This window comes from Triturus cristatus, chromosome 8 (genome assembly GCF_964204655.1).
Source record: "Triturus cristatus chromosome 8, aTriCri1.1, whole genome shotgun sequence".
NCBI classification, from domain to species: domain Eukaryota; kingdom Metazoa; phylum Chordata; class Amphibia; order Caudata; family Salamandridae; genus Triturus; species Triturus cristatus.
The window spans coordinates 1,859,752-1,884,728 of record NC_140591.1 but is presented as its reverse complement, the minus strand read 5'-3'; the positions used below and the strand labels follow the sequence as shown (position 1 = coordinate 1,884,728).

The window sequence follows — 24,977 nt, the reverse complement described above, 5'->3', positions numbered from 1 at the left end:
CTTAAGCCTTCCGTTACGGTGCCTCAGTGCTTGGCTTTACACTCGTGAACCCTGCCTTGTGCCTTGTTTGTGGAAACTTCTAGCATTGTTGGATATTCGGATCTGCAGTACCCATTGCCTTGGATTTCTCCCAACGCCCTCAATTTTTGTATTTTTCTCCTAGGCGCGAGTTCACTCTGTTCTCTTAGGCAAAGGTTTATTGTTTCCCTTCCTGCCGTCAGACTCACCTTCAACAGCGCGAGGTCGCGCTGCAACTTTGCCAAAAGACTTTGGGCCATATGTAGGTAGACTGTGTTTTGCGATTCTCTAATTGCAATTTTTAAGGAATCGCAATTAGAGAATAGCAAAATGCAATGTAGGTAGGATTAGCAATTTTTTTTGCGAATCCCACCCATTCCTTATTTGCGATTCTCTAATTGAGAATCGCAAATAAGGAATACCTTGCCATGCATTCCTATGGGCTAAAAGGCCCATAGGAATGAATAGGAAGACATTCTCAATTTGCGATTCTCAATTAGAGAATCGCAAATTGAGAATGCAATTTCAAGGTTGCAAGGGTGTCAATAGGACACCCTGTTGCACCCCTGAAATTAGCATGGGTGCACATGTGGTGCACATACATGCCCTAAGGGCATGTGTGTGCACCACATTCCACTTTGAAAAATGCAAAAAACTGCATTATTACAAGAAATCGCAAATTACCACCAACCTGTAGTTGGTGGTAATTTGCGATTCCTTAAGGCCAAATAGCACTTTTTTGGAGGTTCCTACATTGCATTTAAGGAATCGCAAAATTTGCGATTCCTTAAATGCAATTGCAAAATAAGGAATCGCAAATTTAGCGATTCCTTATTTTGCATGCAGATTTGCCTTCCTACATTCCACTTAGCAAATTTGCGATCGCAAACGCCGAAATTCGGCGAATTTCAGCGTTTGCGATCGCAAATTTGCTTTCTACATATGGCCCTTTGTTTCTATTTTTTGCCTCAAGACCAAAACATTCGTCAGCTGTGTTTCGCGCAAGTCCGCGCTGAATTTTGTCCCGCTGACGCTTCCTTACTTTCCCGCCCCTTGACAGGCATTCGACCAACGCGAGGACGCGTTCATTACTGGCCGTTGCCTTCCTTCTGTTCCCAGGCTCCCGCCATCCATTTTTTGATTGCAAACGCGAGGACGCGTTCATTACCGGCCGCTGCCTTACCTCGTTTTCCAGGCTCCTGTCATTTATTTTTGTTTACAACGCGAGAACACGTTGGTTTTATGTAGGTCTGTCGAAGACAGTGTGGAAAGTATTTTTCCTCCAGAAGAACCCATCAGCAGTCTGTCACATTTTTATTCTGTTGGTTGTTTCAACTGGATTAAGCAGCTTCTACCCCATTCAGTCTGTCTATATTAATTTGGAAGAGTCTCCAGCTTCATTTTAAGAACCTGCCTCCAGTATTGAAACAAGTAAGTGTAGAACAGTACACAATCTAAAGGGTATTAGATTGAGTCTAGAGGGTGTTGTATATGTTCTAAGCATAGGTATTCTGACCTATCTTGTTTCTTATCCTTTATTGTATAGAGCTTCTGCATCTAATTGACCTGGACCTACTCCTGTTGGCAGCAGAGGGACATTTCTGATGATTCTCGTTTGTCTCTTCATTTTTTGAGGATATTGGCCATGCTCTAGTGTATGTTTGAGACACTGGGTAGGCGGTATCTTTAAGAAAGGGAGGGGCATTCTCTTCGCTCCTGGGGAAAAGGGTATTTCTGCCTGGGAAGCCAGTCTAAGCCCGACAGTCTGCAGGATATTTGCCACCCCACCTGTGACCCCTCAATCAGTGACCTCAGGCCTGGGTCTCAGTGCCTGCCTGACTACGTATTTCGGAGTTGGGGTTGACGTGGACCTCATAATGTGCAAATTCGTCAAGAAAGATGAGATTTTGTTTGTTTACATGATTGTATCGTTATGCATCTTGACATAGACTTTCTCAATATTAACATTCTCCCCTCTAATTGCATTTTCAACCACACTATCTAAGCCATACTTCATGACAGTCGCTTTATTAGAAGCCTGTTCGTCTTCAGTTTTGAAAGTTACTATTTTCCTAGTTACATGCATTCTACCCTATTTGAGGACTGGGTTTTTACAGCAGGAAATCCCCAATTGCACAAACCACACGAAAACAAGAAAATAATGAAAACTTGCTACACCATTGAACGTACATCGGAAAGCCACAGGAGTAGCCAGGAGAACCAATTCAAGAACCACTTCTGCTCAGAGGTACCTCCCTCTTCACACATGTCTCTGTGTAAATGGTGTAGTGCTAGGATGGCAAGTGTCAATTTCACATTATCCAGGTCATTCCCTGGAAAACACATGCAGCAGGAAACACCATTCTTGGCACACACCCCTCCCTTTATCGCAGTCATTAAGTTTAACACATATTGATGCTGCATCACCATGAGGCGGATTGCTCTGAGCTGTTCCTTGATTGAATTAAGGCCGAACTCAGTGCTGTTCATCATTTTAAGCATTTCCCATTGGTTATTTGGAGACAGCGGGCGTTATCTTTTGCCTGCAATGTAAATAAGGGTATGGATTTGTGGGGTATTCTACCTTTACAACGCGGACATTACTTTGTGTTACCATTACTACGCATAGTTTAGTTCACAGACGCCATTAATTAGCATGCATTTACTTAACATGCATTTGCTACACATGTTCCATTACTTAGCATGCACTTACTACGAATAATGGAGTTACTGTGCAAATGAAAGTTTTGGGGTACAGGGGTACTTTTAGGCATCAGGGTGGGTTAGGGTTTCGAGGTGTAGGAGGTCTTTTTAGGGTTCAGGGTGCATTTAAGGTTTAGGGGTGCTGGCGAATTTTTGAGGTGCAGGGTGCGTTTAGGTTTTGGGGTAATTTTAGGGGTCAGGGATGGTTAGGGTTTTGGGGTGTAGGGGTAATTTTAGGGTTCAGGGTTCGTTTAGGTTTTGGGGTGCATGAGGTATTTTGAGGGTTCAGGGTGCCTTTAAGGTTTTGGGGTGCTGGGGTATTTTTGAGGTTCAGGGTGCGTTTAAGTTTTGGCGTACAGGATATTTTTAGGGGTCAGGGTGCGTTAGTGTTTTGGGGTGTAGGGGTTATTTTTAGGGTTCAGGGTGCATTTAAGGTTTTGGGGTGCTGGTGTATTTTTGGGGTGCGTTTAGGTTTTGGGGTGCTGGGGTAATTTTAGGGGTCAGGGTTGGTTAGGGTTTTGGGGTGTGGGGGTAATTTTATCAGGGTGCATTTAGGTTTTGGGGTACTAGGGTATCTTTAGGGGTCAGGGTAGGTTAGGGTTTTGGAGTGCATGGGGTATTTTGAGGGTTCAGGGTGCGTTTAAGGTTTTGGTGTGCTGGGGTATTTTTGGGGTTCAGGGTGTGTTTAGGTTTTGGAGTAGAGGGGTATTTTTAGGGGTCAGGGTGGGTTAGGGTTTTGGGGTGTAGGGGGTATTTTTAGTCTTTAGGGTGCATTTAAGGTTTTGGGTGCTATGGTATTTTGGGGGTTCAGGGTGCATTCAGGTTTTGGGATGCTGGAATATTTTTAGGGGTCAGGGTGGGATAGGGTCTTGCGGTGTAGGGGGAATTTATAGGGTTCAGGGTGCGTTTAAGGTTTTGGGGTGCTGGCCTCCTGCTGCTGACCAAAACTCCAGCAGGGGAGGCCTGGACAATAGGTTTCCTGTCGAAGGGAGGTGTGACCACCTCCCCAGACAGGCTGATGTGTATTGGGGCTGGGCAGGAGCACTCTCTGGTGCTTTGAAGTCCTGCACTGGGGGCACGTTTGGTGTCCCTGTGTATAGCCCAGTTCAAACCGGATGCAGGGGCTACCTATCTCAATCACGACATGAAGCTGAAACAGTGTAGGGTGTATCTAATAATGTTGCAAGTGGGCCTAAGCGCACAGTGTGTAGAAGTGCATATCAGGGGCGCCCATCCCTCCTTGGGCCTGTGGTAAGGTGAGTAGTTCATATGTGACATGAGGCTGCTTTTGATCGCAAACACTTGAAAAAACTAGTATTGAGTGGGATTGGGACGTTTATGAATAGATAATGAAACTTGGGCTACACTACCATTTTTGCTATTGCAATCCGGCCCGTCATCGACAGGGGCAGTTTGGAGCGCAGTGGGATGCGGCTCTCCAACCAATCTATGGCACAGCCGTAATTGGCACACCAAAGCTCCTCAGGGTCTCTGCTGATCACAATTCCTAAGTACTTAACTAGCGTGGAAGCCCACTGCAGCAGGTATTTAGCGGGGAAAGAAGAAGTCACTGGGGTTAGGGGGAAAAGCACGGATTTAGTCAAGTTCACCTTTATGCCAGAGTGGTCACCGAATCGTATGCTCTTGTGGATTAGGGGAGTTAAATTGGCCTGGGGGTCACGCATATAAAGGATAACGTCGTCTGCATACAAGGAAACGACAAGGCCCCGGGACGTGAATCCCAAGCCCCTATCTGCATGATGTTGCTCAGCAAGGGGCTCCATTGCAATAGCAAATAGTAAAGGGGATAACGGACCTCCCTTTCTTGTTCACCTGGTAACTGGGAAGGGATCAGAAATGAGCCCGTTCAGGCGCACGCGTCTGGTGGGTAGGGTATATAACATGTCGTCTAGCAAAAGAGAAGGATCAAGGCACACAAGTCCTGCACCTTCCATTAAGCCGGACACCACGCTGGCACTTTACTGGAGCAATTGTACTCCATTTATCACTGCTCACATAATGAGGAATATGCAAGATGACAACTTGTATATTGAGCCCTGAAGAAGTCCCAGGTGGACGAAACGCGTTGGCTACCGCTCGTATGCTGTGTTTTTAAGAAAACGATGATGAATAAAGAGTTTTTTGGAAGAAGAAACCATGTTCACATATGTTTATTGAGATGACCATGATTTATCATTCTGAATTCTGCATTATGGACTGAAAACCTATAGTGTACATATAATTGATCTTGAAGTTGAGTACTGCTGTTGATGTTCATTTAGGGTATATAGCAGCCGAATGTGCGCAAGAAACCTGGTTCCGAGTCCCAGCCTTTGCAGCAGCGGGAAGAGATATGCCCATTCCAGCATGTCAAACACATTCGTAGCGTCCAGTAGGACAGCTACAGCTGGAAACTGTTGCTGTAGATAGTGCAGTACAGTAAAGAGAGTGTGCGGGTTATGGGAGGTTGACCTGCCAGGAATAAAGCCGTACCGTAACAGACAGTAACAATTGAAACTGGTTCGCTAACACTTTGACATATATTTTATGTTCAGTATGTTAGTTGTGTGTGAATGCTGCCAAGCATACAGTCTGTACAGAGTGTGTAGCCAACAATGTTTTTAAACCTCCCCAACCCCACTCACCTATACCTGAACCACAACAGTAAAGACTCCTAACCCGCCCCCTCCCACACCAACCCCCCCCCCCCCCCCCAATTAGGTTGTGTTGACCCTTCCACTAACATTAGAAACTGGGAGTTATCCCATAGGGTAGTGGAGTCACCGAGCTGACACCCCGCCAGTGGGGCTTGGTGGCCGAGTGTAGTGTATCATCAGGTCCTCCCAAACAAGATCGCATAGATCAGTAGCACTGACATGCAGGCAATCGCTTTGTAAACATAAACAATGTGAATACAATAAAGTAACACAGCAGCTAGGAGATAGTTGGCATGACCAGTAAATTACATGCAACTAGAAATATTGCAATGACATGCAGCTGACAGCGATATAATATAAAGTAGTACAGAATATCAGTAATTGTCACTAAGCTGTGCCCCAATGACGAGCGGGGCAAGGCCGCTGAGGATCTGATGGTTTTGGTCTTTTGTTTATCAAATTTTAGGGCCTGTTTTACATCTGTAAAGTACTGTGATTTGCCCTCCTGTGTGACCTTGAGTTTTGCCGGGTATAGAAGGGCATATGATATGCCCAGCTGTTGCAGCAGGCGCTTGGCAGGCAGGAAGTCCCGGGGGCGGCCTGCACTGCCTTGGTGAAATCGCTCCCCAGCAGCTCCGCAGTGCTCTGCTCTGACGCAGATCTTCTTGGCCCTACCCAGGCAGGGTTCGAGCCTGCTCTGTGCCACCAGGTAGACTGTCCACTCGTGTAACTCTTGCCATCGTTACATTTCGTTATATATTTTTATTCTCGCTACTTTGTGCCTCGTTGTATATTCACCCTCTTACTACTTTTGTGCCTTGCTGTTCTTCGTAATATTGTGACTGTGACATTGTACTGTTGCCCTCTGTTTACTGTGCCCGCCCGTTTTTTGCTTGTTTTTTTCTGCCGTTTACCACCCCCGCTCCCGCCTCCCAGCAGCACGTTCCCGCCCCCTCCTCCCCATAATGGTGGCCGCTGCGGGAGAGCACGAGCACAACCTCTGACCCAGTCTGAGGCCTGCTCGCTCCCCAGCAGCTCCACGGTGCTCTGCTCCGACGCAGATCCCCTAGGCCTTACCCAGGCAGGGGTTGAGCCCGCTCTGTGCCACCAGGTAGACTGTCCCCTCATAACTCTTGCTATTGTTACATTTCGTTATATATTTTTATTCTTGCTACTTTGTGCCTCATTGAATATTCACCCTCTTACTACTTTTGTGCCTTGTTGTTCTTCGTGATATTTTGACTGTGCCATTGTTACATTGTACTGTTGCCCTCTGTTTACTTTGCCCACCCGTTTTTTGCTTGGTTTTTCCCATCGTTTACCACCCCACTCCCACTTCCCAGCTGCATGTTCCCGCCCCCTCTCCTACATAATGGGGGCCACTGCGTGTTCGTGCAGTGGACGTGCACAGCGGGCGCTCGGCTGGCGCGCCTAAGGCAAGCCCGTGTGCGCCTTTCATTACCCGACCGCGGCCAGCGCCAGGAACCCTGGACCTCCATCCGTCCACAGCTACGACTCCCCCACCCTCCTCGCACTCAACCCCGGAAGACACACAGACTCCAACCAGGCCTCACAGAACACGACCCACAGCCAGTTCTCCTGCCTCAGCTGCCGCTGAACCTTCACCACCACCCCCACCTGCACCAATACCAATGACACCCTCAGCTACATCCTCCTCAACGTGCGCTCCGAACACAAGCATGCCATGGAAATCTGGAACCTACTCGACTCTCTTTCACCTGACGCCGCCTTCTTTACAGAGACTTGGACCAACACTGCATCCACCCCCAACATCAACACCGCCATCCCGGACGGCTACAAGATCCAGAGGAAGGACCGACGCAACCACCCGGGAGGAGGCCTCACATAGTCCACAAAAACAACCTCCGCCTCACCACCTCCAGCGAGACCCTCCCTTCCTCTGAACTCCTGCACTTCCAGATCAGGACCAGCCATAAGACCACACTTCGTGGGATTTCATCTACAGACCCCCCGGCCCACGGACACCCTTCACCATCACCATCACCGACTTCGTCGCACCCCACGCTATCGCATCAAAAACTACACACTCATCGGAGACCTCAACTTCCACCTAGACAACGCCAGTGACCACAACTCAACCATCCTCTGCGACAACCTCGCCAGCATCGGACTCAACCAAATCGTCAACACACCGACACACAGGGCACATCCTCAACCCCATTTTCGCTGCAGGGCACAGCATCTGCTTCAGCCACACAACGCAACCACCGTGGACCGACCACCACTGCGTCCATTTCACCGTCAAGAAACCCGAAACACTTAAACCAGCCCGCGCCCACCATGGAGGAACTGGAGTAAGATCTCTGACGAGCAACTGACCTCCACCCTCTCCCAAGACAACCACACCCGGGCATCCGACACAAACAACGCAGCCAGAGAACTCTACACGTGGATCTCCAACTGCGCAGACGAGCTCGCCCCACTACACAACCCCGGCAAACAACGACCCAAAAAGCCGCCTGGTTCACCACCATCCTCCAAGAAGCCAGAAGCAACTGCAGGCGCCTGGAAAAGAAGTGGAGAAATACCAAGAAAAGCGACAGTCACTCCACCTACAAGAATGCCATGACTCCCACAACCAATGCAGAACAACCAAAAATAACTATATCCACAACAAAATCCTCACCAACTCCACCAACCCCAAGGAACTTTTTAACATCATCCGAGAATTCACCAACCCACGCAGCAAAGCCACAGACATCACCCTGTCCCAGGGCCTCTGCGAAAAGCTCGGAAGCTTATTCCACCTCAAGATCAGAACACTCTACGACAACTTCACCGACTTCCCTCAAGACACCTCAGCTAACCCCTCGCCTCCCCAAGACATCAGCCAGCCCACCATCTCCAACTGGACTCCTATCACGACCAGGGACACCACCGAGGCCATGAAAAGCATCCACTCAGGGGCCCCCACTGACCCCTGCCCCCCACACATCTACCACAGAGCCGCGAACATCATCGCACCCCAACTGCAACACACCATCAACACCACCTTCAAAGCAGGCACCTTCCCAGACGACTGAAAGCGTGCCAAAGTCAGGCCCCTACTCAAGAAACTCACAGCGGAACCCACCGACCTCAAGAACTACCGGCCCATCTCGCTCCTCCCGTTCGCATCCAAAGTGGCAGAAAAAGCAGTCAACAGGGAACTTACAAGATTCATCGAAGAACACACCTTCCTCGACCCGTCCCAATCCGGATTCCGAGCCAACCACAGCACCGAGACCACCCTACTCACCGCCACAGATGACATTCGCACCCTCCTGGATCAGGGCCACTCAGCGGCCCTCATCCTCCTCGACCTGTTTGCAGCCTTCGACACCATCTCTCACCGCACACTAATCGCCAAACTACGCGAGGGCAGCATACAAGGAACTGCCCTAGACTGGATCCGCTCGTTCCTCACCGGATGAAGCCAAAGGTCCAGACTACCACCCTTCCTCTCCCCCCCCACTGACATCACCTACGGAGTACCACAGGGGTCATCTCTGAGCCTGACCCTTTTCAACATCTACATGGCCCCCCTCGCAGATATCAGCCAACAACACGGCCTCAACATCGTATCCTATGCCAACGACACCCAGCTCATCCTCTCCCTCACCAAAGACTCCACCACCACAAAACTCAATGTCCAGAGAGGAATGCAAGAAGTCACAGTCTGGATGACCAACAGCTGCCTAAAACTCAAAGCAGAGAAAAAGGAAGTCCTCATTATCGGAAGAACCCCTTCAGCCTGGGAGAACTCCTGGTGGCCCACTGCCCATAGAAGCCCAGCCACCCCCTCAGACCATGCCAAGAACCTCGGCATCATACTTGACTCATCACTCACCATGAACCGACAGGTCAACGCCGTCACCTCCAGCTGTTTCAACACCCTCCGCATCCTCCGAAAGACCTTCAAATGGATTCCCCCCGAATCAAGGAAAACAGTCACCCACGCACTCATCACCAGAAGGCTTGACTATGGCAACGCACTCTACGCCAGCATCAACAAGTGCCTGGTCCGCAAACTGCAAACAATAATGAACACCGCGGCTAGACTTGTCCTCTGCATCCCCCGGCACGAACACATCAGCTAAAACCTGGCTCCTCATGGAGAAGAGAGTCACCTTCAAGATCCTCACTCATGCCTACAAGTGCCTGCACACCAGCGGACCGAAATACCTCAACGACAGAGTAAACTTCCGCGTACCCAACCGAATCCTGCGATCCTCAGACCCCGCACTGGCTGAAACCCCATGGATCTACAGAACGAGATCAGGGGGAAGATCGTTCTCTCACATTGCAGCCAAGACCTGGAACAAGCTCCTGGTAGACATGAAGACGTGCCCCCTCCCTGGACACCTTCAGGAAGACCCTCAAGACCTGGCTCTTCGGCTGAACAGAGCAGCACACCCCTTACGCCCCCAGCAACTTGAGACCCCCACGGGTGAGTAGCACGCTTTACAATGCCTGATTGATTGATTGATATCATGCTGCCTTGATGCTGGAGCTTCCCTTTTGTCCAGAGAGAGCCTGAGGATCTGGTCCCAATCTCTGTAATTCAACAGGCGAGCTATGATGGACTGCAGGGTGGCCCCCGGTGGAGGTCTGGGGCCAAGAGACCTATGAGCTCTTTCAATGATGAATACCAGAGATAGTTCTGCACCGAAAAGATCTTTGATTCAGTTTTCCACATAGTCCTCCATTTTGGTGATCGTGGTGTTCTCAGGCACGCCCAAGATGCGAATATTGTTACGCCTCGCACGGGCTTTGAGGTCTTCGTTCTTAGCTTTTATTAGCTCCAGTACTCTGTCCATATGCAAGAGCTGTTTTTTTGTCTCAGCTAGACCATCGTTTGCATCGGAGATGCGGGCCTCTAGCTGTTCAATCCTGGTATCATGGGTATCCACACGTTTTTTAGCGTGGTCCAGTCGTGATGTAAGCAAGTCCAGTTTGGAATCTACCACTGGACCTGACCTCTATGGGTATTTCCTTTAGGCCCGCGTTCGATACCCCGGACTCATCCACGTGCAGAGGGCCCGCCTCGTCATCCTCAGCGCAGTCAGCCTGCTGAGAAGCGCGCCGACGCCTGAATGTGAGTTTGGTTTGCTTGCCACCATGCTTGCCCATGGCTTAGGGTAAATCCAAGAGGCGGCAGCGCTTTAACTCTGGATTGGAGCAGGAGAGAACAGTATTATGCGTCTGAGACTGGGTCTCCATCCGGTCTCCAGTTGTGCCAGGCTGCGTAGTGCCGCGTATAGGCCCTGCGTAACCCCTTTGCTTTTCCTAGGTGCCTTAGTGCTGGGGGAGCCACAGGGGGTATATAGGCGCTGAACAGACACATGTGATGGAAATACATGGAGCCACGATCCTGTATGCTCAGTATGTGAGTCAAGGCGGCAGCGGATGGCCCATCCCACCCCATCCCAGCCCGCGCGCGAGTACAGATGAGCACTGGTGGGCCACGCATCCACTGTCAAGCTGCGAGGACGGTAGAGGCAGTGCCGGGAGAGACTCAGAGCGCAGGTGCACTTAGATGCCTCCACAGTCAGCCAGCACCGTGTCACAGCACAGCCAGCATCATCGGTTCCAACCTGAGGCCACAGGGAACCTAGTACATGGGCCCGCCCCCTGCACCAGCCACCCACAGGGCTTAGCCGCCTGGGCTGCAGCACCGGCCCGCTCTGAACAGACCAGGAAATCAGGCAATCAAATTAAAACATTCAAATATTTAATAGTCTTTAAAATTACATTTTGTACTCCATTGAGTGCAACAGTAGGGAAGTTTTGGATAGGGGAAGGGTAAAAATTACTATTGCCACTCCAGTGGGTGCAACAGTAGGGAAAGTGTTGGACAGCAAAGGGGTAAAAATTAATATTTCCACTGGAGTCAGTTTAAAATTTAAAACAAACAAATTAACACAAAATATTTTACAAAAATATTTAAAAAAATAAAACATATAAAAGTTTTAAATATTACAAAAGATAGAAACAGATTACAATGTTAAAAAGATCTAACAAATACCTAGAAAGATCACTAAAATAATTTAAAAACATAAAATATTTTTTAATAGCAAATGTTTAAACAACATTATTTATTATGTAAATGTAACATTAATTTAATTATCAATTAAACAAATATTATTAATGTAAAAAAATTAAAACAAAGAAAAATTTATTTACTCCCCAAAAGCTCCCCCTATCAAAACAAAACACACAAAATAAAAGGAAACACTTACCTTAAATGTTTATCAATTGATACATTAATATTAATAATCAACTTATTAATTATTTAAACATAAATTACTTTCCACCCACTACCCCAATATACACCACAACCCACACCTAAAAATCATTACACAATTTCCATAACTAATTTCACATCAATAAATTAATATCAATTAACAACAACGTATTCATTAATTTAAAATAATTTACTTCCAACCCTTTACCACTATAAACCCCACACTTTACATCAAAAATGTATTACACAATAGCCATATTTGTATTTTTATTAATGAATTAGCATTAATTAACAAACAATTAATTAATTATAAATACATTATTTCCCACCCTATTCTCCTATAGACCCCACCACCCACGCCTAAAAAAATGACACAATTAGCATAATTAATTACAAATTAATTAATAATTAACAACCAATTAATAAATATATAATAAAATAACTGCGACAATTAACACGATAAAATCTTTGGGTGGCTGCACTTGGGGGGTACCTATGGTACCCCCCTAAATTGTCATGCACAAGGTGGCACGGTGCCTGTCACATTGTGCATGCCAATGTACAACATGCATTTTTTACATTGCGGCGGGTGCTGCTGACAGCACTTCACGCCGTAATGTATAAAATGCGGGATGCGACCGCCAGGGTGTCGGTCGCATCCTGATTGGCATGGCGGGTTCGCCGCACCTCTGGCGGGTGGTCCCGTTTGCCGTTGCGGTGGCGGGCAGACCATCGTAATAGGCCCCTATATTTCTTACCTGCAAGTCGATATTCTTGACCACCATATTCTTCCTGTCGATATTTCAGTATCACGATATTTAAAACTCGATATTTGTGTATTTCGACAATTTAAACTTGATATTCTGTCTGTGCAACTGTGCAGCTGCGATCTGCCGCCATGTGTCGATTCCTCCGCGTCCAGATGTCCACATGATTTTCTGATGCGGCTGGTGTAGAGTGGCTGGTTGCAGTCTACACAGTACGCTGCCACTGGAAGGCCACAAAGTACCAGGATTGTGTTGGATAAGTGACTAAGCCAGCAGAGCTTGCTTACCAAGTTGCCATCTTGCTTCTCGACAATACCACCCCCTTGATTAAATATTACTTAAGGGAATGGAATTTTTCAAATATTTACAACAATATGGTCCAAGTCCCACAGGTGCATTTAGCAATATCCTCTTATCTCCAGTTACGTCTATGTTTGATATGGGTACTTTTTTTTTTAACTTAATGTATACTGTAGACCTTCTTTATGTAAAGTATATTTTTGGACTTTGAAAAATTTTGAATCTTTCACTCTTTGTTCTGAATTCATTTTAATATGTTTCTAAAGGAAGAACGAATGTAAAACAGCAGAAGAAGGAATGAGAAAGACATGACAAACTATGTGAAAACTAGGTCAATTCTACCTTGTCTCACGGTGGCATCCCACACTAACAAGGTCCTCTCTTCATCCTTTAGACAAATGTCCACACCCTCCTTCTGTAGGTCTTTCATGTAGATTTCAGTAAAAGGTGGCTCTAGACCTGAGCTCCTTTCGGTAAACTGTAGATTCTGAAATGAAACGCATTATATTTCATTAAACCAATCGGCTTTGATTGAATTCTGTCATCTCTTCCTCATTGATTAGAACATAAAGGTAAAGTGATGGATTTTGGTCTATTATAGTAGTCAGAAGTCAGTACTAGCTTGCCACAAGAAAGAAAATATTAAGAACATGTTGGTTCATTACAAGCTATGAGCATGGAGTGAGCACATGTGGAGGCCCAAACTGTACAAAAGGCATTAATGCTCTCTTTCCATCCCTTGGAAACTGGTAACTTAAGCATATTGAGCAATTAAATAAAAAGTGGAAATACATCAATATTTTTAAGCAGCAGAAAAAGCAGAAAGAACGAAAACTACAGAACTGACACAAAACCACGAATAAAGTTGCAAAAAATAGTGTTTTAGGGTAAAATATCTGTAACATGAACAGATTGAAGGATGGCTTCATAAATTAGTGACATCATAGGAGCCTCTACCACTTTTACTCTCCAGAGAGACAGTGACAACCTAGCTTTCAGTGCTTCTATGACATTATATTCTATGACATAATGTTTCCATGACATAATATTGCCAACAATATATTTGTGATATTAAATATCACCAAAAATTATAGAGGACACAAATATCGACTTCTCTCTAAAGTGCAAAGACATCAGCTACAAAAAACACAGGGGACCAAAATATCATCATTAAATAGGTATGGTACATTGAATTTAAAATATTTAAAGTTATATTAAATGTAAAAAACATTAACATTCAAATTTAGATTTAGATCTGGGCTGACCCAGTCCCACCGGTTTTCACCGGTCTTACTGCGCGCCTACTAGGCAGTCCTATCACCCGATTTAGATGCTGCCTGAGAATGGGAGAAAAGGCAGCCACAGTCCCACTAATTCCACCACAATTTCTCTCACACTGCGATGAAGTCAGAGGTTGCATCAGCTGACAGCAGGAATTCAGCCAGGATAACTCCCATCCAGATATGGATGTGCCTTTTTTCTGTGGGAAAACTGGTGGGAATCCCTCCTACTTCGAGTTGGCGGACTGGGAAAAAAAGAAGGGTTAACTCACCTATTTCAGGGTTCCAGCACCGATTCTGACTTCAAAGCCATTTTCCAGTCCTGCCAGTCCCGCTGCAACTTGACCACAACGCTCCACCACCCTGTTGTCGCCTGAATCGCAGGTCCGTGTTTGTGGTGTGTGCATGTGTACATCATGGCTGCACACTGTCAGGAGTCCGCCGCTAGGACATCGCCAGCCCAACGGGAACATCTAAATAGGCTCGGCTGGTACCACTGTCATGATGGCAACAGAGTGGGGTGAGCCAGCAGAGAAGACCACCGGTATGGCGGTCTTCTGTCTATTGCAGGTACATCTCAATAAAGCAGGCAGATCGCCATCAGCTCAATGGTCTTTTTGGGCCTGCCGCTGCAGTGGGATGGCAGACAGGCAGCCAAGATCTAGATCAGGCCCATATCATGGAAATACATAAAATTAGTAAATAAACATTCATAAAATAACAAATACTAATTATAATTAAACAACACTATTATTTAATGATAAAATATATACATTAACCTTATTAAAAATACAAATATATGTTTAATAAATATATTATTACTCAAAAAAATATACAAATTAAAATTATGAAACTAATATAACTTAAAATAAATCACGAAAACATATGCTAAAAGATCAAATAAAGAATTAGACTTTAGAGGGGTCAAATTCACTTTTCCTACTCAAAACCAAGGAACAGTACAGAAACATTTACCATTCCCAACCTGTCAGCAACAGTAGGGAAAATGTTGGACTTTGGAGGGGCCAGCGAAAATATTCCCAATCCAATATATACAAAAGTAGGGTATGTCTTGGATTTTGGCCAGGTCAGAATTACCATTACCACTCCTAAAGTTTAAAAAAAAAACAATAAATCTAGATAAAAAATAAAGAAAAAGCACACATATGAATAATATATGTAAAACATTTAACATTGCATAATTTACATAAATCCTAAAAAAAAATTAAGATCACTTTACAAATTAAGATTAGAAATAAAATATTAAAAAACATTTACTAATTAGAAATGTGAAAAAGTATATATATTTATAACACGTTGCACACTATGACACTAAAAACACCAACAAAAACTAGCAAAAATATTACTAAAAAAATGAATAGTACTAATTTTAAAAATAATATTTCTATACAATTATTTATGGAACCAATCCTTTTATTGGCAAGGAGTCAAGAAAAGAACACAGCCTCCTGCCTACATCCAAAGGCCGGCAGAACGCATATCGAACAACGTTACACATGCCTTTAACCCTCGGGCCGGCAGAGTTACAGCAGGCATGGCTATATGCAGTAGAAAGTGACATCCCATTTCCCATTCCCTCCCAGCCCTCCCCGACCCTCTCTCCGCACAAGTCTACCCTTCCCATGCAGCCCCTTAACCTTCGCTCACCCGGGCTGGATAAAAGGCATCCTCAGTTAGCTGTTGTAGGTGTGGCTTTAGTGGTGCCCTGTGGTAATAGTTTGAGAATCTGCAAGTACTTAGGGCACGTAATTTCTCTTAGGTCTTTAGACAAAAGATGGAGAAAGGGGGCCCATAATTCAGCATATACCTCCCCTCTCTGATCCACTGCTAGGGACAGTCGCTCCATAGCAAGGATGTACTACAGCCGATGTAGCCATGTCAAACAATTCTGGTACAGTGTTAGTTCCCCACTGAGCTAAGATGACTTGCCTTGCCGCTAATAAGGCTAGTGCAATTTGTCTGCCTCTCATGGATCGCAGAGGGAAAGCTCGGGGATGCGACAAGCCTAGAAGGGTATATTTCAGAGATCTGGGTATAGAAGTGTCAAAGGCCTCTTCAATGTTATCTAAGACCTCCATCCAATAGCGTTGTAACTTGGGGCAATGCCATAGCAGATGCGATATGGTTCCTGTCATTCCACAATCCATCCAGCATAGTTCGGATTTGCTTTTATCCCAACTATGTATTCGTGGTGGGGTATAGTACCAGTACAAAACCTTAAAAGTGGATTCTACCCCTGCAGTGTTTTGCGCAGTGTGGTGTGTGCGGTACAGTATGTGATCCCATTCTTTGGCAGTCAGTGGCCTTCCCAGCTCTGTTTCCCACCGGATTTGCGCTTTTGTACGTTGCCCTATATGTTTTGCCACGAGCATCGAGTATAGTTCGGAGATAAGGCGTTGATCATCCTTTTTGCAAATTAACCATTTCTCGAATGTTGTGAGAGGTCGGGACATCCTGTTATAATCCGGCGACGTTGTGACCCAGTGATAGACCTGGCGATATGCAAACTCGTCAGTTGCTAAGAGATCGTAGTCTCGCCTAGGCTGGGCAAACAAAGTCAGCCCTTCACCGTCAAAGATAGAGCCAAGTCTCTTGCATCCCTCTTCTCTCCACTGTTGGAACACTGGTGAGGTGTGCCCCGGTGGGAAGTCCGGGCTATCGGCAATCGGAGTCATCGGCGAAGGAAAAGTGGTCCATCCGTTTTTGATGACCACCGTATCCCATGCCTTCAATGTTGGAGAGGTGACTGGTGAAGAGTAAAGCCCCCAGGCCCTGTGCTTGCGGGGCAACCAGATCTCCTGCCAGATATTGATTCCCGCAACCGTCTGATCCATGAAGTTCCAATGCTTACCAGACAAAGGTCTGTTCCACTCCACGATGTAACGCAGGCACGATGCTTGATAATACCCACTAATTAAGGGCAGGCCAACTCCTCCATCCCTTTTCCGACTAACCAGTTGCGCTAGCGACTTCCCCCATACAAATTTGTTGATAAGGGTCTGTATTTGGGCTAACGCCTTCGGCGGAGGGGCCATGGGGATTGTTTGGAATATATAAAGAATGCGGGGGAGCACCGTCATTTTGACAGCCGCAGTTCTCCCAAACCAGGCCAATCGTAACCGCGCCCAGGTGTCTAGCGCTGTAGCTGTGTGATCTAGCAAGGTCGCATAATTTAGGGCCACCGTAGGTGCAATGGTCGGTGCTAGGTGAATGCCGAGGTATGCAATGTCTTGCTGGGTCCAGTAGAATGGATATTGATGCTGTAAATCATCTACCACAGCTTGAGGCATCAATAGGTTCAGGATATTTGATTTCAGATTGACTTTAAACCCAGACGTTTCCCCAAATTTGTGTAGCTCGAAAAAAGAGCGGTCAGGCTCATTTGTGGGTTAGTGAGAGAGAGAATTACATCATCAGCATTTAGGCTGAGCTTGTGAACATCCGCCCCGAATTTTAGGCCTTCAATTCGTGGGTCTGCCTTCAGGCGTTGGGCCAACGGCTCCATAAACAGAGCGAATAAAAGGAGGGACAGAGGACAGCCTTGCCGTGTCCCCCGCGATATTGGGAAGGAAGCAGACCTCCTCCCATTAACTTGTACGAAAGCCCTGGGCGCGCTGTAAATGCATTGAATCCATCTGATGTAGTTCTGCCCAAACCCAAAACACCGCCGGGTATCGAACAGATAAGTCCAGCTCACTCTATCGAACGCCTTTTCGGCGTCGATTGATAAAAAGAAGGCATGTTTTTGCCATCTCTGGACACTGTCCATGAGATGGAAAAGGTGTTTCGTATTGTCACCCCCCTGCCTTCTAGGGATAAAACACGCTTGGTCGGGGTCGATTAAATCCGCCATTAAGGGATTGAGGCACGCCACGAGAATGCTGGCGAACATTTTCGCATCAATATTTAGTAGAGGAATGGACCGGTAGGACCCGCAATCTCTAGGATCCTTTGAAGGCTTCAGGATGACAGCGATAGCTGCCTCCAACATGAAATCTGTCACCATCCCTGTCTCCAAAATTTATTTAAACAGTTTAGTTAAAAAAGGTGCTAGCTCAGAGCAGAAGGATTTATAAAATAGGGCTGGAAAGCCTTCCGGCCCGATGACTTACCAAGTTTTAATCGAGATATTGCTGAGATTACTTCCTCTGTGCGAATGCCAGAGTCAAGTTGTTCTGCCATCGCTTTTGGGAGAGGGGAGATCGCACAACTCTCTAGATATAGAAGAGGGTCTAGTACCGGTGGCTCTTGCCCCATATAGAGAGTATGATAGAAGGATCGGAAAGTCTCCACTATTTGTTCGTCTACGCTATGCACCTCCCCATTCGCCTGAATCAACAATGTCTGCGGTTAAGCCCTCAGCTGCTGAGCTAGTAGCTTACCGCATTAGTCAAAACTAAGGTAGAATTTATGGCGGAGTCGAAGAAGTGCATACTCCGCCCTGTCAAGATACCGATGCTTCAAAAGACGCGTACGTTTCTCTAACTCCCTCCATACCCTCGGCGCCACCGTTCTTTTATGTATGGACTCCATTTCCGCCACCCCCTTCTCCAATTCCCTGCGCTTTTCTTTTCGTGCCTTGTTCTCTGCCTTGGAGAGGCAATGAGTTCACCCCTTATGACCAGTTTTAAAGCTTACCAGACAGCAAACGGCGACGCAGAACCCACATAATTAATCTGCAGATATTCAACTATTTTATTTTTAATGCACGTCACCGACTCAGAAGAAAGCAGGAGACCCTCTCCGTCTGACAGCATTGTGTGGACTGGTTGGGCGGGAACACTCACTGCAATGAGTGCATGGTTCGACAGAGACCAGGGTTCAATAGAAGCATCTATTAATTGGCGCGCTAAGGGGGTGGAGGCAAGAAAGTGGTCAAGTCGAGCATACGATTTGTGGGCCACCGAATGATAAGTGTAATCCTTCACCCCAGGTTGCTGAACTCGCCATATGTCCTGCAGCCCATTGTCTTTCAGCCATTCCAAGCCCCGCGAGGAGAATGACCCGGCCTGACTCAACCTTTGCCCTGACTTGTCCAAGTCTGCGTCCATTACCAAATTAAAATCCCCCACTATTAGTATTACTGCGTCTTGGGTCACAAGTACCTCTGTTATAGCTTGGATTATAAACAGTTCCTGTTGTGCATTAAGCGCATAAAGAGAAGCCAGTGTAATGCATGTACCACCTCATTGTATCCGAAGTGCTGGCAAGCGTACCTTTATTTCCGCAGCAGTTGCTAGGACTTTGCCTAGGAAGTGCGCTCTGACTAGGATCGCTACCCCATTTTTCTTGGACGGGCCTGAGGACCAGAATTGTTGTGGGAAGCACCAAGAGCACATGCGGGGAGTGTCTTTAGAGAGCAGATGGGTCTCCTGTAGGAGACAAACATCCCCATCCGAATTATCAAGCAAGGAAAGAAAGGCCGCCCTCTTCACTGGGTTGTTTAGACCCCGAACATTAAGGCTAACAATCCTAAGGGTCTTCCCCATAGTGAGTGGGTACGGCTGCTGTGACCTGCGGTATGCTTATCAGACGGTCTGTCCTTCCAAAACCCTGAGACCGACCGTGCATTTAGCGAGGCGAGATCAAATGCGTGCTGACTGTGCGGAAACCCCAAAATAAAAGAAAAACCATAACTTTCAGCAACATTAATAAACTTTCCCGCAACCCAACTACTGACAACAATGGTAGACAAAATGTTGTCTGTAATGAGAAAACCATAGGGGGCAAGGCTCGAGCAATGAGTCGTGCAGTAGAATACCTGGTCTGCCTCATATCGCCAGAGTTCATTTCGCTAGCGGGGGTCAGGCATCGTCCTCAGATGCCCCCTTAGGCGCCTTCCAGATCAACCCATCCGGTGCAGAGTAACTGCTTAGGTCAGGGAGTGTCCTGGCGCTTTAGGGGCTGCGCCAGTGAGGTGAGCACCGCTTCTCTTTCTTTGGCTATCATCGCTGGATCGGGCTTTAACTTGGATGCAGGTTTGCCAACCAGCTGCCAGCGCGACAATCTCCGGCAGTACGCTCTCTAGGCCCCTCCATCTCTTCCACTGTTGCAGAGCTTTCCAAGCCCAGCACTTCGAGTGCCTCTGTGAGAGAGCGAACCTGTCGAAGCTTTAATTGGAATTTAAAGATGATATGGAAGGGATGGCCCCAGGAGTATGGAATCCCTTTCTCACACAGATATGGGGTGACCGCTCTAAATTCTCGCTGTTTGACCAACGCAGACGCCGCCAAGTCCTGAAAAATAGCAGGAGCATGACTCCGGAACTGGAGAGGATGAGACGCCCGGGCCCTGCGAATTATCTTTTCTTTGAGCTGAAAGTCATGTATATCTGGTGGCGGTGCTTTGTCTCCTCTAGTAAGGCTCACCCTATGCGCGCGGTCCATTTGTATATCTGTGGAGTTCTCGTCACCCAAGACCTGCTGAAAAAGAATCCTGACATAGGACATAAGATCGTCTGCTTCCGCCCGCCAAGGCACACTTCGGATCCGTACGTTATTTCTCCGAGAACAATTCTCAAGATCCTCAGCATGAGCTTGCAGGTCCAAGTGGTGTTCCTGGAGGCTGAGCAGGTCTTGCTGCATCTGATGAAACTCCTCTTCTCGGCTGAGCTCATGCTCTTCTAGGGTCGTCACTTGTTCTCCCATCTCGTCAATGTCGCACCTGACCTCTTTGAGGTCTGCGGAGAATTGACCCTTTAGATCCTGGATGTCTTCCTTGATGGCTGAGAACAGTTCCATCATGAAGGCTTCAGTGGCCGGACCGCCGCCCCCTCCAGTGTCTCGGCCTGTCTCTCCTCAACAGGTGCGGTGTTTGTGGGGCCGGGAGTCCCAGGCTGTTTCAGGAGCATATCCTTCAGAGATCTATCTTTTTTGGCGCGACCCGCTGCCATATCTCTGTCTCCACCTGCCATGGGCTTCTGTCAGGATTAGTCAGTGGTGGGGGACCAATGTCCTTCTTAGGGCCGCCCTGCTCGCCTCCCAAATCATATCCTTGAGGGTGCTTCACCAGAGGCCGGTAGCATCTGTCTAGGTTCCGCAGGATCCACACCTGCAAACTCCAGGGGCTGTGGCCTCACACAGGGTCCGCTCTGCGTGTGCTGCCGTCGGCCAGAGGCGTTCTTCTCTATTGGGTTTGTGCCCCTTAGCCGTGGGACCCCAACACATGGAAGACCGCTGTCAGAGCTGCTGCTGTTTACAGGACCCTCTGCTGGAGTGGCTGGGTCGAAGTCCTACAACTGGATCAGGAGCTAGGATCGCAGACCAGGAACGGGCTGATCCTCGCCTGTGCTCTGCCAGCGACGTCCCAGAACCCTCCGGTTGGCGTCCAGCCTCTTCTGGTATCACTATAAAGGTGGTCAAACACTGCAAGAGGGTCCAGGGCCGATCACTAGCCTCTCCCAGCAGCCTCTCCCAGCAAGCGCTATGCTAGTCGCCTTCAGGCCCAGGGGGCATCCATTTTAAGCTCTCACGCCATGCCACTAGGCCACAGTCTCGTACTCACAGATGGCAGCTGCTGGTCACTGCCGTGGGCTTCATGCTGAGGTCCTGAATAGCTTCTGCTCCTCAGGACCAGCACACTTCAAACCGGGTCCTCTGGTCTGGGAACGTACAGGGAGCAGCGCGTACTCAGGCTGTGCCAGGATTTACCGTGTCTCCAGGGGCCTTGCTGAGCCAGCGCTAGGCCCACAACCAGCAGGGCGATGAAGGCCATATGCCCCTTCACTCTCGTTTCTGGCGCCTGGGTTAGCTTCTCCCGGAGGTATACCGCACTGCACTCCTGTGGCCGCCGAATCGGCTCCCTGAGAATCCGGCGCCAGTCCCCACAACAGAAGCGCAGCGCCACACCTCCCAAGGGCGTCGCGACTCAACAAGATGGCAGTCTCAGCGCCCAAGCCGATCTAGGCAGCGGTCACCTGTTCAGATCAAATGCCCCTGTAGGCTCCACCAGGCCAGCGCGTTCCACTGTGGTTCCTGCTTGCAGTACGTGTGTTCCTCCCGGCTGCCTCAGTGTCCATCCACCGTCCCAGCTCTGCCTGCCGAGCGGCCGACCTGGACCCTGCTCCCGCTGCTCCGCTGAGCGGACTGTCTCAGTTGGGCAAAGCCTCTGTTCGGGAACTCCAGAGCTCACCAGCAGCACCCAGTTCACCCTCGCTTCAATGAGGAACCGGGAAAGAGCAGCTAATGGAAGCTAAAGCGTGGCGATGCTGGAGGGACACGATCGCACGTCCTATCCATCCGCCATCTTGGACACGCCCCTATATAATTATTTAATACATTAAAAAAAAAACATATAGAATTAATAGATAAACAAATTATTCAAAACAAATATTTTACATAATCAATAATTACAAATTTACAGTTAAAAACAATTACATTTGTTTTTACCATTATCTTTAATTTATAAATAAAACGTTTAACAATTATTAATCAAATTAACATACTAACGCTAACAAAATAAACTATTAAAAAACAATAATATAATATATATTCTCACCCAAAACAAAGCCAAAAAACGAATTTAGATGAAATCAATGAAAGATCTTCCAGTATAGTATGCAAGTGAAAATAAAAATAAACCATACTAAAAGTAATTGCACATAATTAAAATTAAGAACTTTTAACACATAACTAGGACTCCCGGTTTTAGGGTATTTATTTTTGTAACATTTCCGTCTTTATTTATCCACGTTTATTTTTTGCCCATCTTATTGGTATTTATCCATACTTATTTTGTGCTTTGAAAATAAACAGCATAGTTAGTACACAACAGTCGTACCTGGGGGTAAGATTTGCAGCCCGGAAACTCCGGTGGCACCAGTGAGACATGGAGGGCCAGAGCTCCTGGCATCAACGATTAAAGCTGCTGTTTTCTCATCTGTAATGCAATTGACAAACGTATCTTCCAAAGGCTTACCCTCATCTCCCAGGGCCCATGGTCTTTTATATAATCACTGTACAAAGAAACCCCTTAGGTTAATAATGTTGGTAACAGCATTCTTTTACATAGATCCCCAAATCTGCTGGAATCCTGGTCTTTTCTCCATTTTTCTACTTGCAGTCCTTTTTCTCACACATTTCCATTTTTGCTGTCTTTTTTTATGCTCGACTTCTCTTAGGGAGGTGGAGTTATACTGAAATGAAATGAAAATTGAATGTATACCACGTACTACTACCCAGAGGTGTCTAGGTGCCATACTCTTAGACTAAGATAAAAAATAAAGAAAATGCTGTATTAATTGTTGGACAACCAGGTTATTAAAGATTTACGGAATGAGAGAAGATCAGATTTTTTCTTAAGGGTAATTGCCAGGGAGTTCCAGAGCCTGGCTGTACCAGCTACAAAACTTCTCCCTCCCCCCCCCCCCCCCCCCCCCCCCCCGAAGCTGTTTAACTGAGCCTAATTTTCCATTTAAAGAGTCAATTTACTTTCTAATTCCAGTTTCTCTCTCTTTAAATCATGTGCCAGCCAATCGCCATGCAAATCTTTTCTTTTTTTAATTAAAACTTATTTTTATTAAGCAGTTGATTAAGAACACAAGTCATCAAAAGCAGATCAAAGTACAAATCGAGGGTCACTCGCAGGGGCCTTTCCACATTATAAATAAAATCTCGGGCCAGGCCCAAATCCTTGGAGTGGTTCCCAAAACACTGGGGCTGGCTGCAGTCTCTGACCCCAGCATGCTATGCGTTAGTGACATCCCCTCTCCTTCACCTACTGAGCCGTTCATACCCCAATGCAGTTTCCATGGCCCCCATATCTTTTCAAGTTTGTGTGGACGGCCTCTGGAGTGGTATACTGCCTGGTCGGCTAGTTGGCGCCAGTCCTGGACTTCCTTCCAGTCTCTGGGCACAGGGGGGCCTGCCTGCACCCCATACCCTGGCGAGATTGCACTTCGCCCCCCCTGCAGCCATTTTGAGCCAAGTATTTACATGACTGGGCCACTTCTCTTCCACCGACACTCCCAGCAGCAGCCACTTGGCCTGTTTTGGATACGTGGACAGGTCCATAGCGTGTGGTAAAACGTGCCCACCCCACCACAGCCCCTGGGGCAATAGGCCGGGTCTATGAGGCCCATCTTGAATACTCTTGACCTAGAAAGGCAGGACCTATGTAGCGCCCGTAGCTGCACCAGGCGGAATCGAGCCCTTATAGCAATCTCTCTGGGGCTCTGTAATGCCTCGCTCAACTCCTCATCATCTAGGGGCCCCACATCTACCATCCAGGGCTCTCTAAGTGAGGCAAGACAGTCCGGCATATTGTTTATAATCTTCCCGTATGTCAGGGAAAACTGCCCATGGGGGCATAGGGTCCAATATCAGTCGATCCTCCATGGGGAGCAGTCTGGGAGAAGCTCCCCCTCTGGGAGATGGCGTTTCAGCGCATGTTGTAATTGTCTGTATCGGAATATGTCACATTGTGTCAACTCGTATTCTGCCTTCAACACCTCAAAAACTACTAGAGTACCCATCTGCAGACATCACCCAATTTCTGTATTCCTATTGTGTGCCATTTGGTGTATGCTCGCAATTTTTAAACCTCGTCCAGGCAGTCACAATCCCACAGTGGGGTTTCTGCTGTTAGTTTCCCATCCAAACCCAGGCACCTGTTGGATGCTTTCCATGCCTGCACTACCGCCAACGTGTGGGATGGGAGCAAGTCCTTCCGGATGGTGCCATACAGGAGCGTCGGATAGCCCTGCATCCCATGACCAGGGGATCTACCCTGTTGGCTTGCTCCGTTCGCTCCCCAAACACCCAATAATTCACCATCATCACCTGGGAGGTCCAATAATATGCTCGGAGGTCAGGGACCGCCAGGCCCCCGTCATAGACACCACGCTGCAGCTTTGCCAGCGAGATTCTGGCTGCCCCCCATCCCTCCTCACCCCCCCGTCCCACAATAGAGACCTCAAGATGCCATTGATTCTGGGGAAGTAGGATTCAGGAATCCTGAACGGTGT

General features: G+C 47.3%; 1 protein-coding gene across 2 annotated transcripts in view; it reads right to left on the bottom strand.

Moving 5' to 3' along the window:
• The window catches only part of LOC146799813 (NACHT, LRR and PYD domains-containing protein 3-like), a 919,540-nt gene that overhangs the window by 150,178 nt on the left and 744,385 nt on the right, over positions 1-24,977 (bottom strand). For both annotated transcript variants that reach the window (XM_085620694.1, XM_085620695.1), the window contains exon 10: positions 13,056-13,200. In XM_085620694.1, the coding sequence (XP_085476820.1) occupies positions 13,056-13,200 (145 nt within the window). The remainder of the gene's footprint in view (positions 1-13,055; positions 13,201-24,977) is intronic.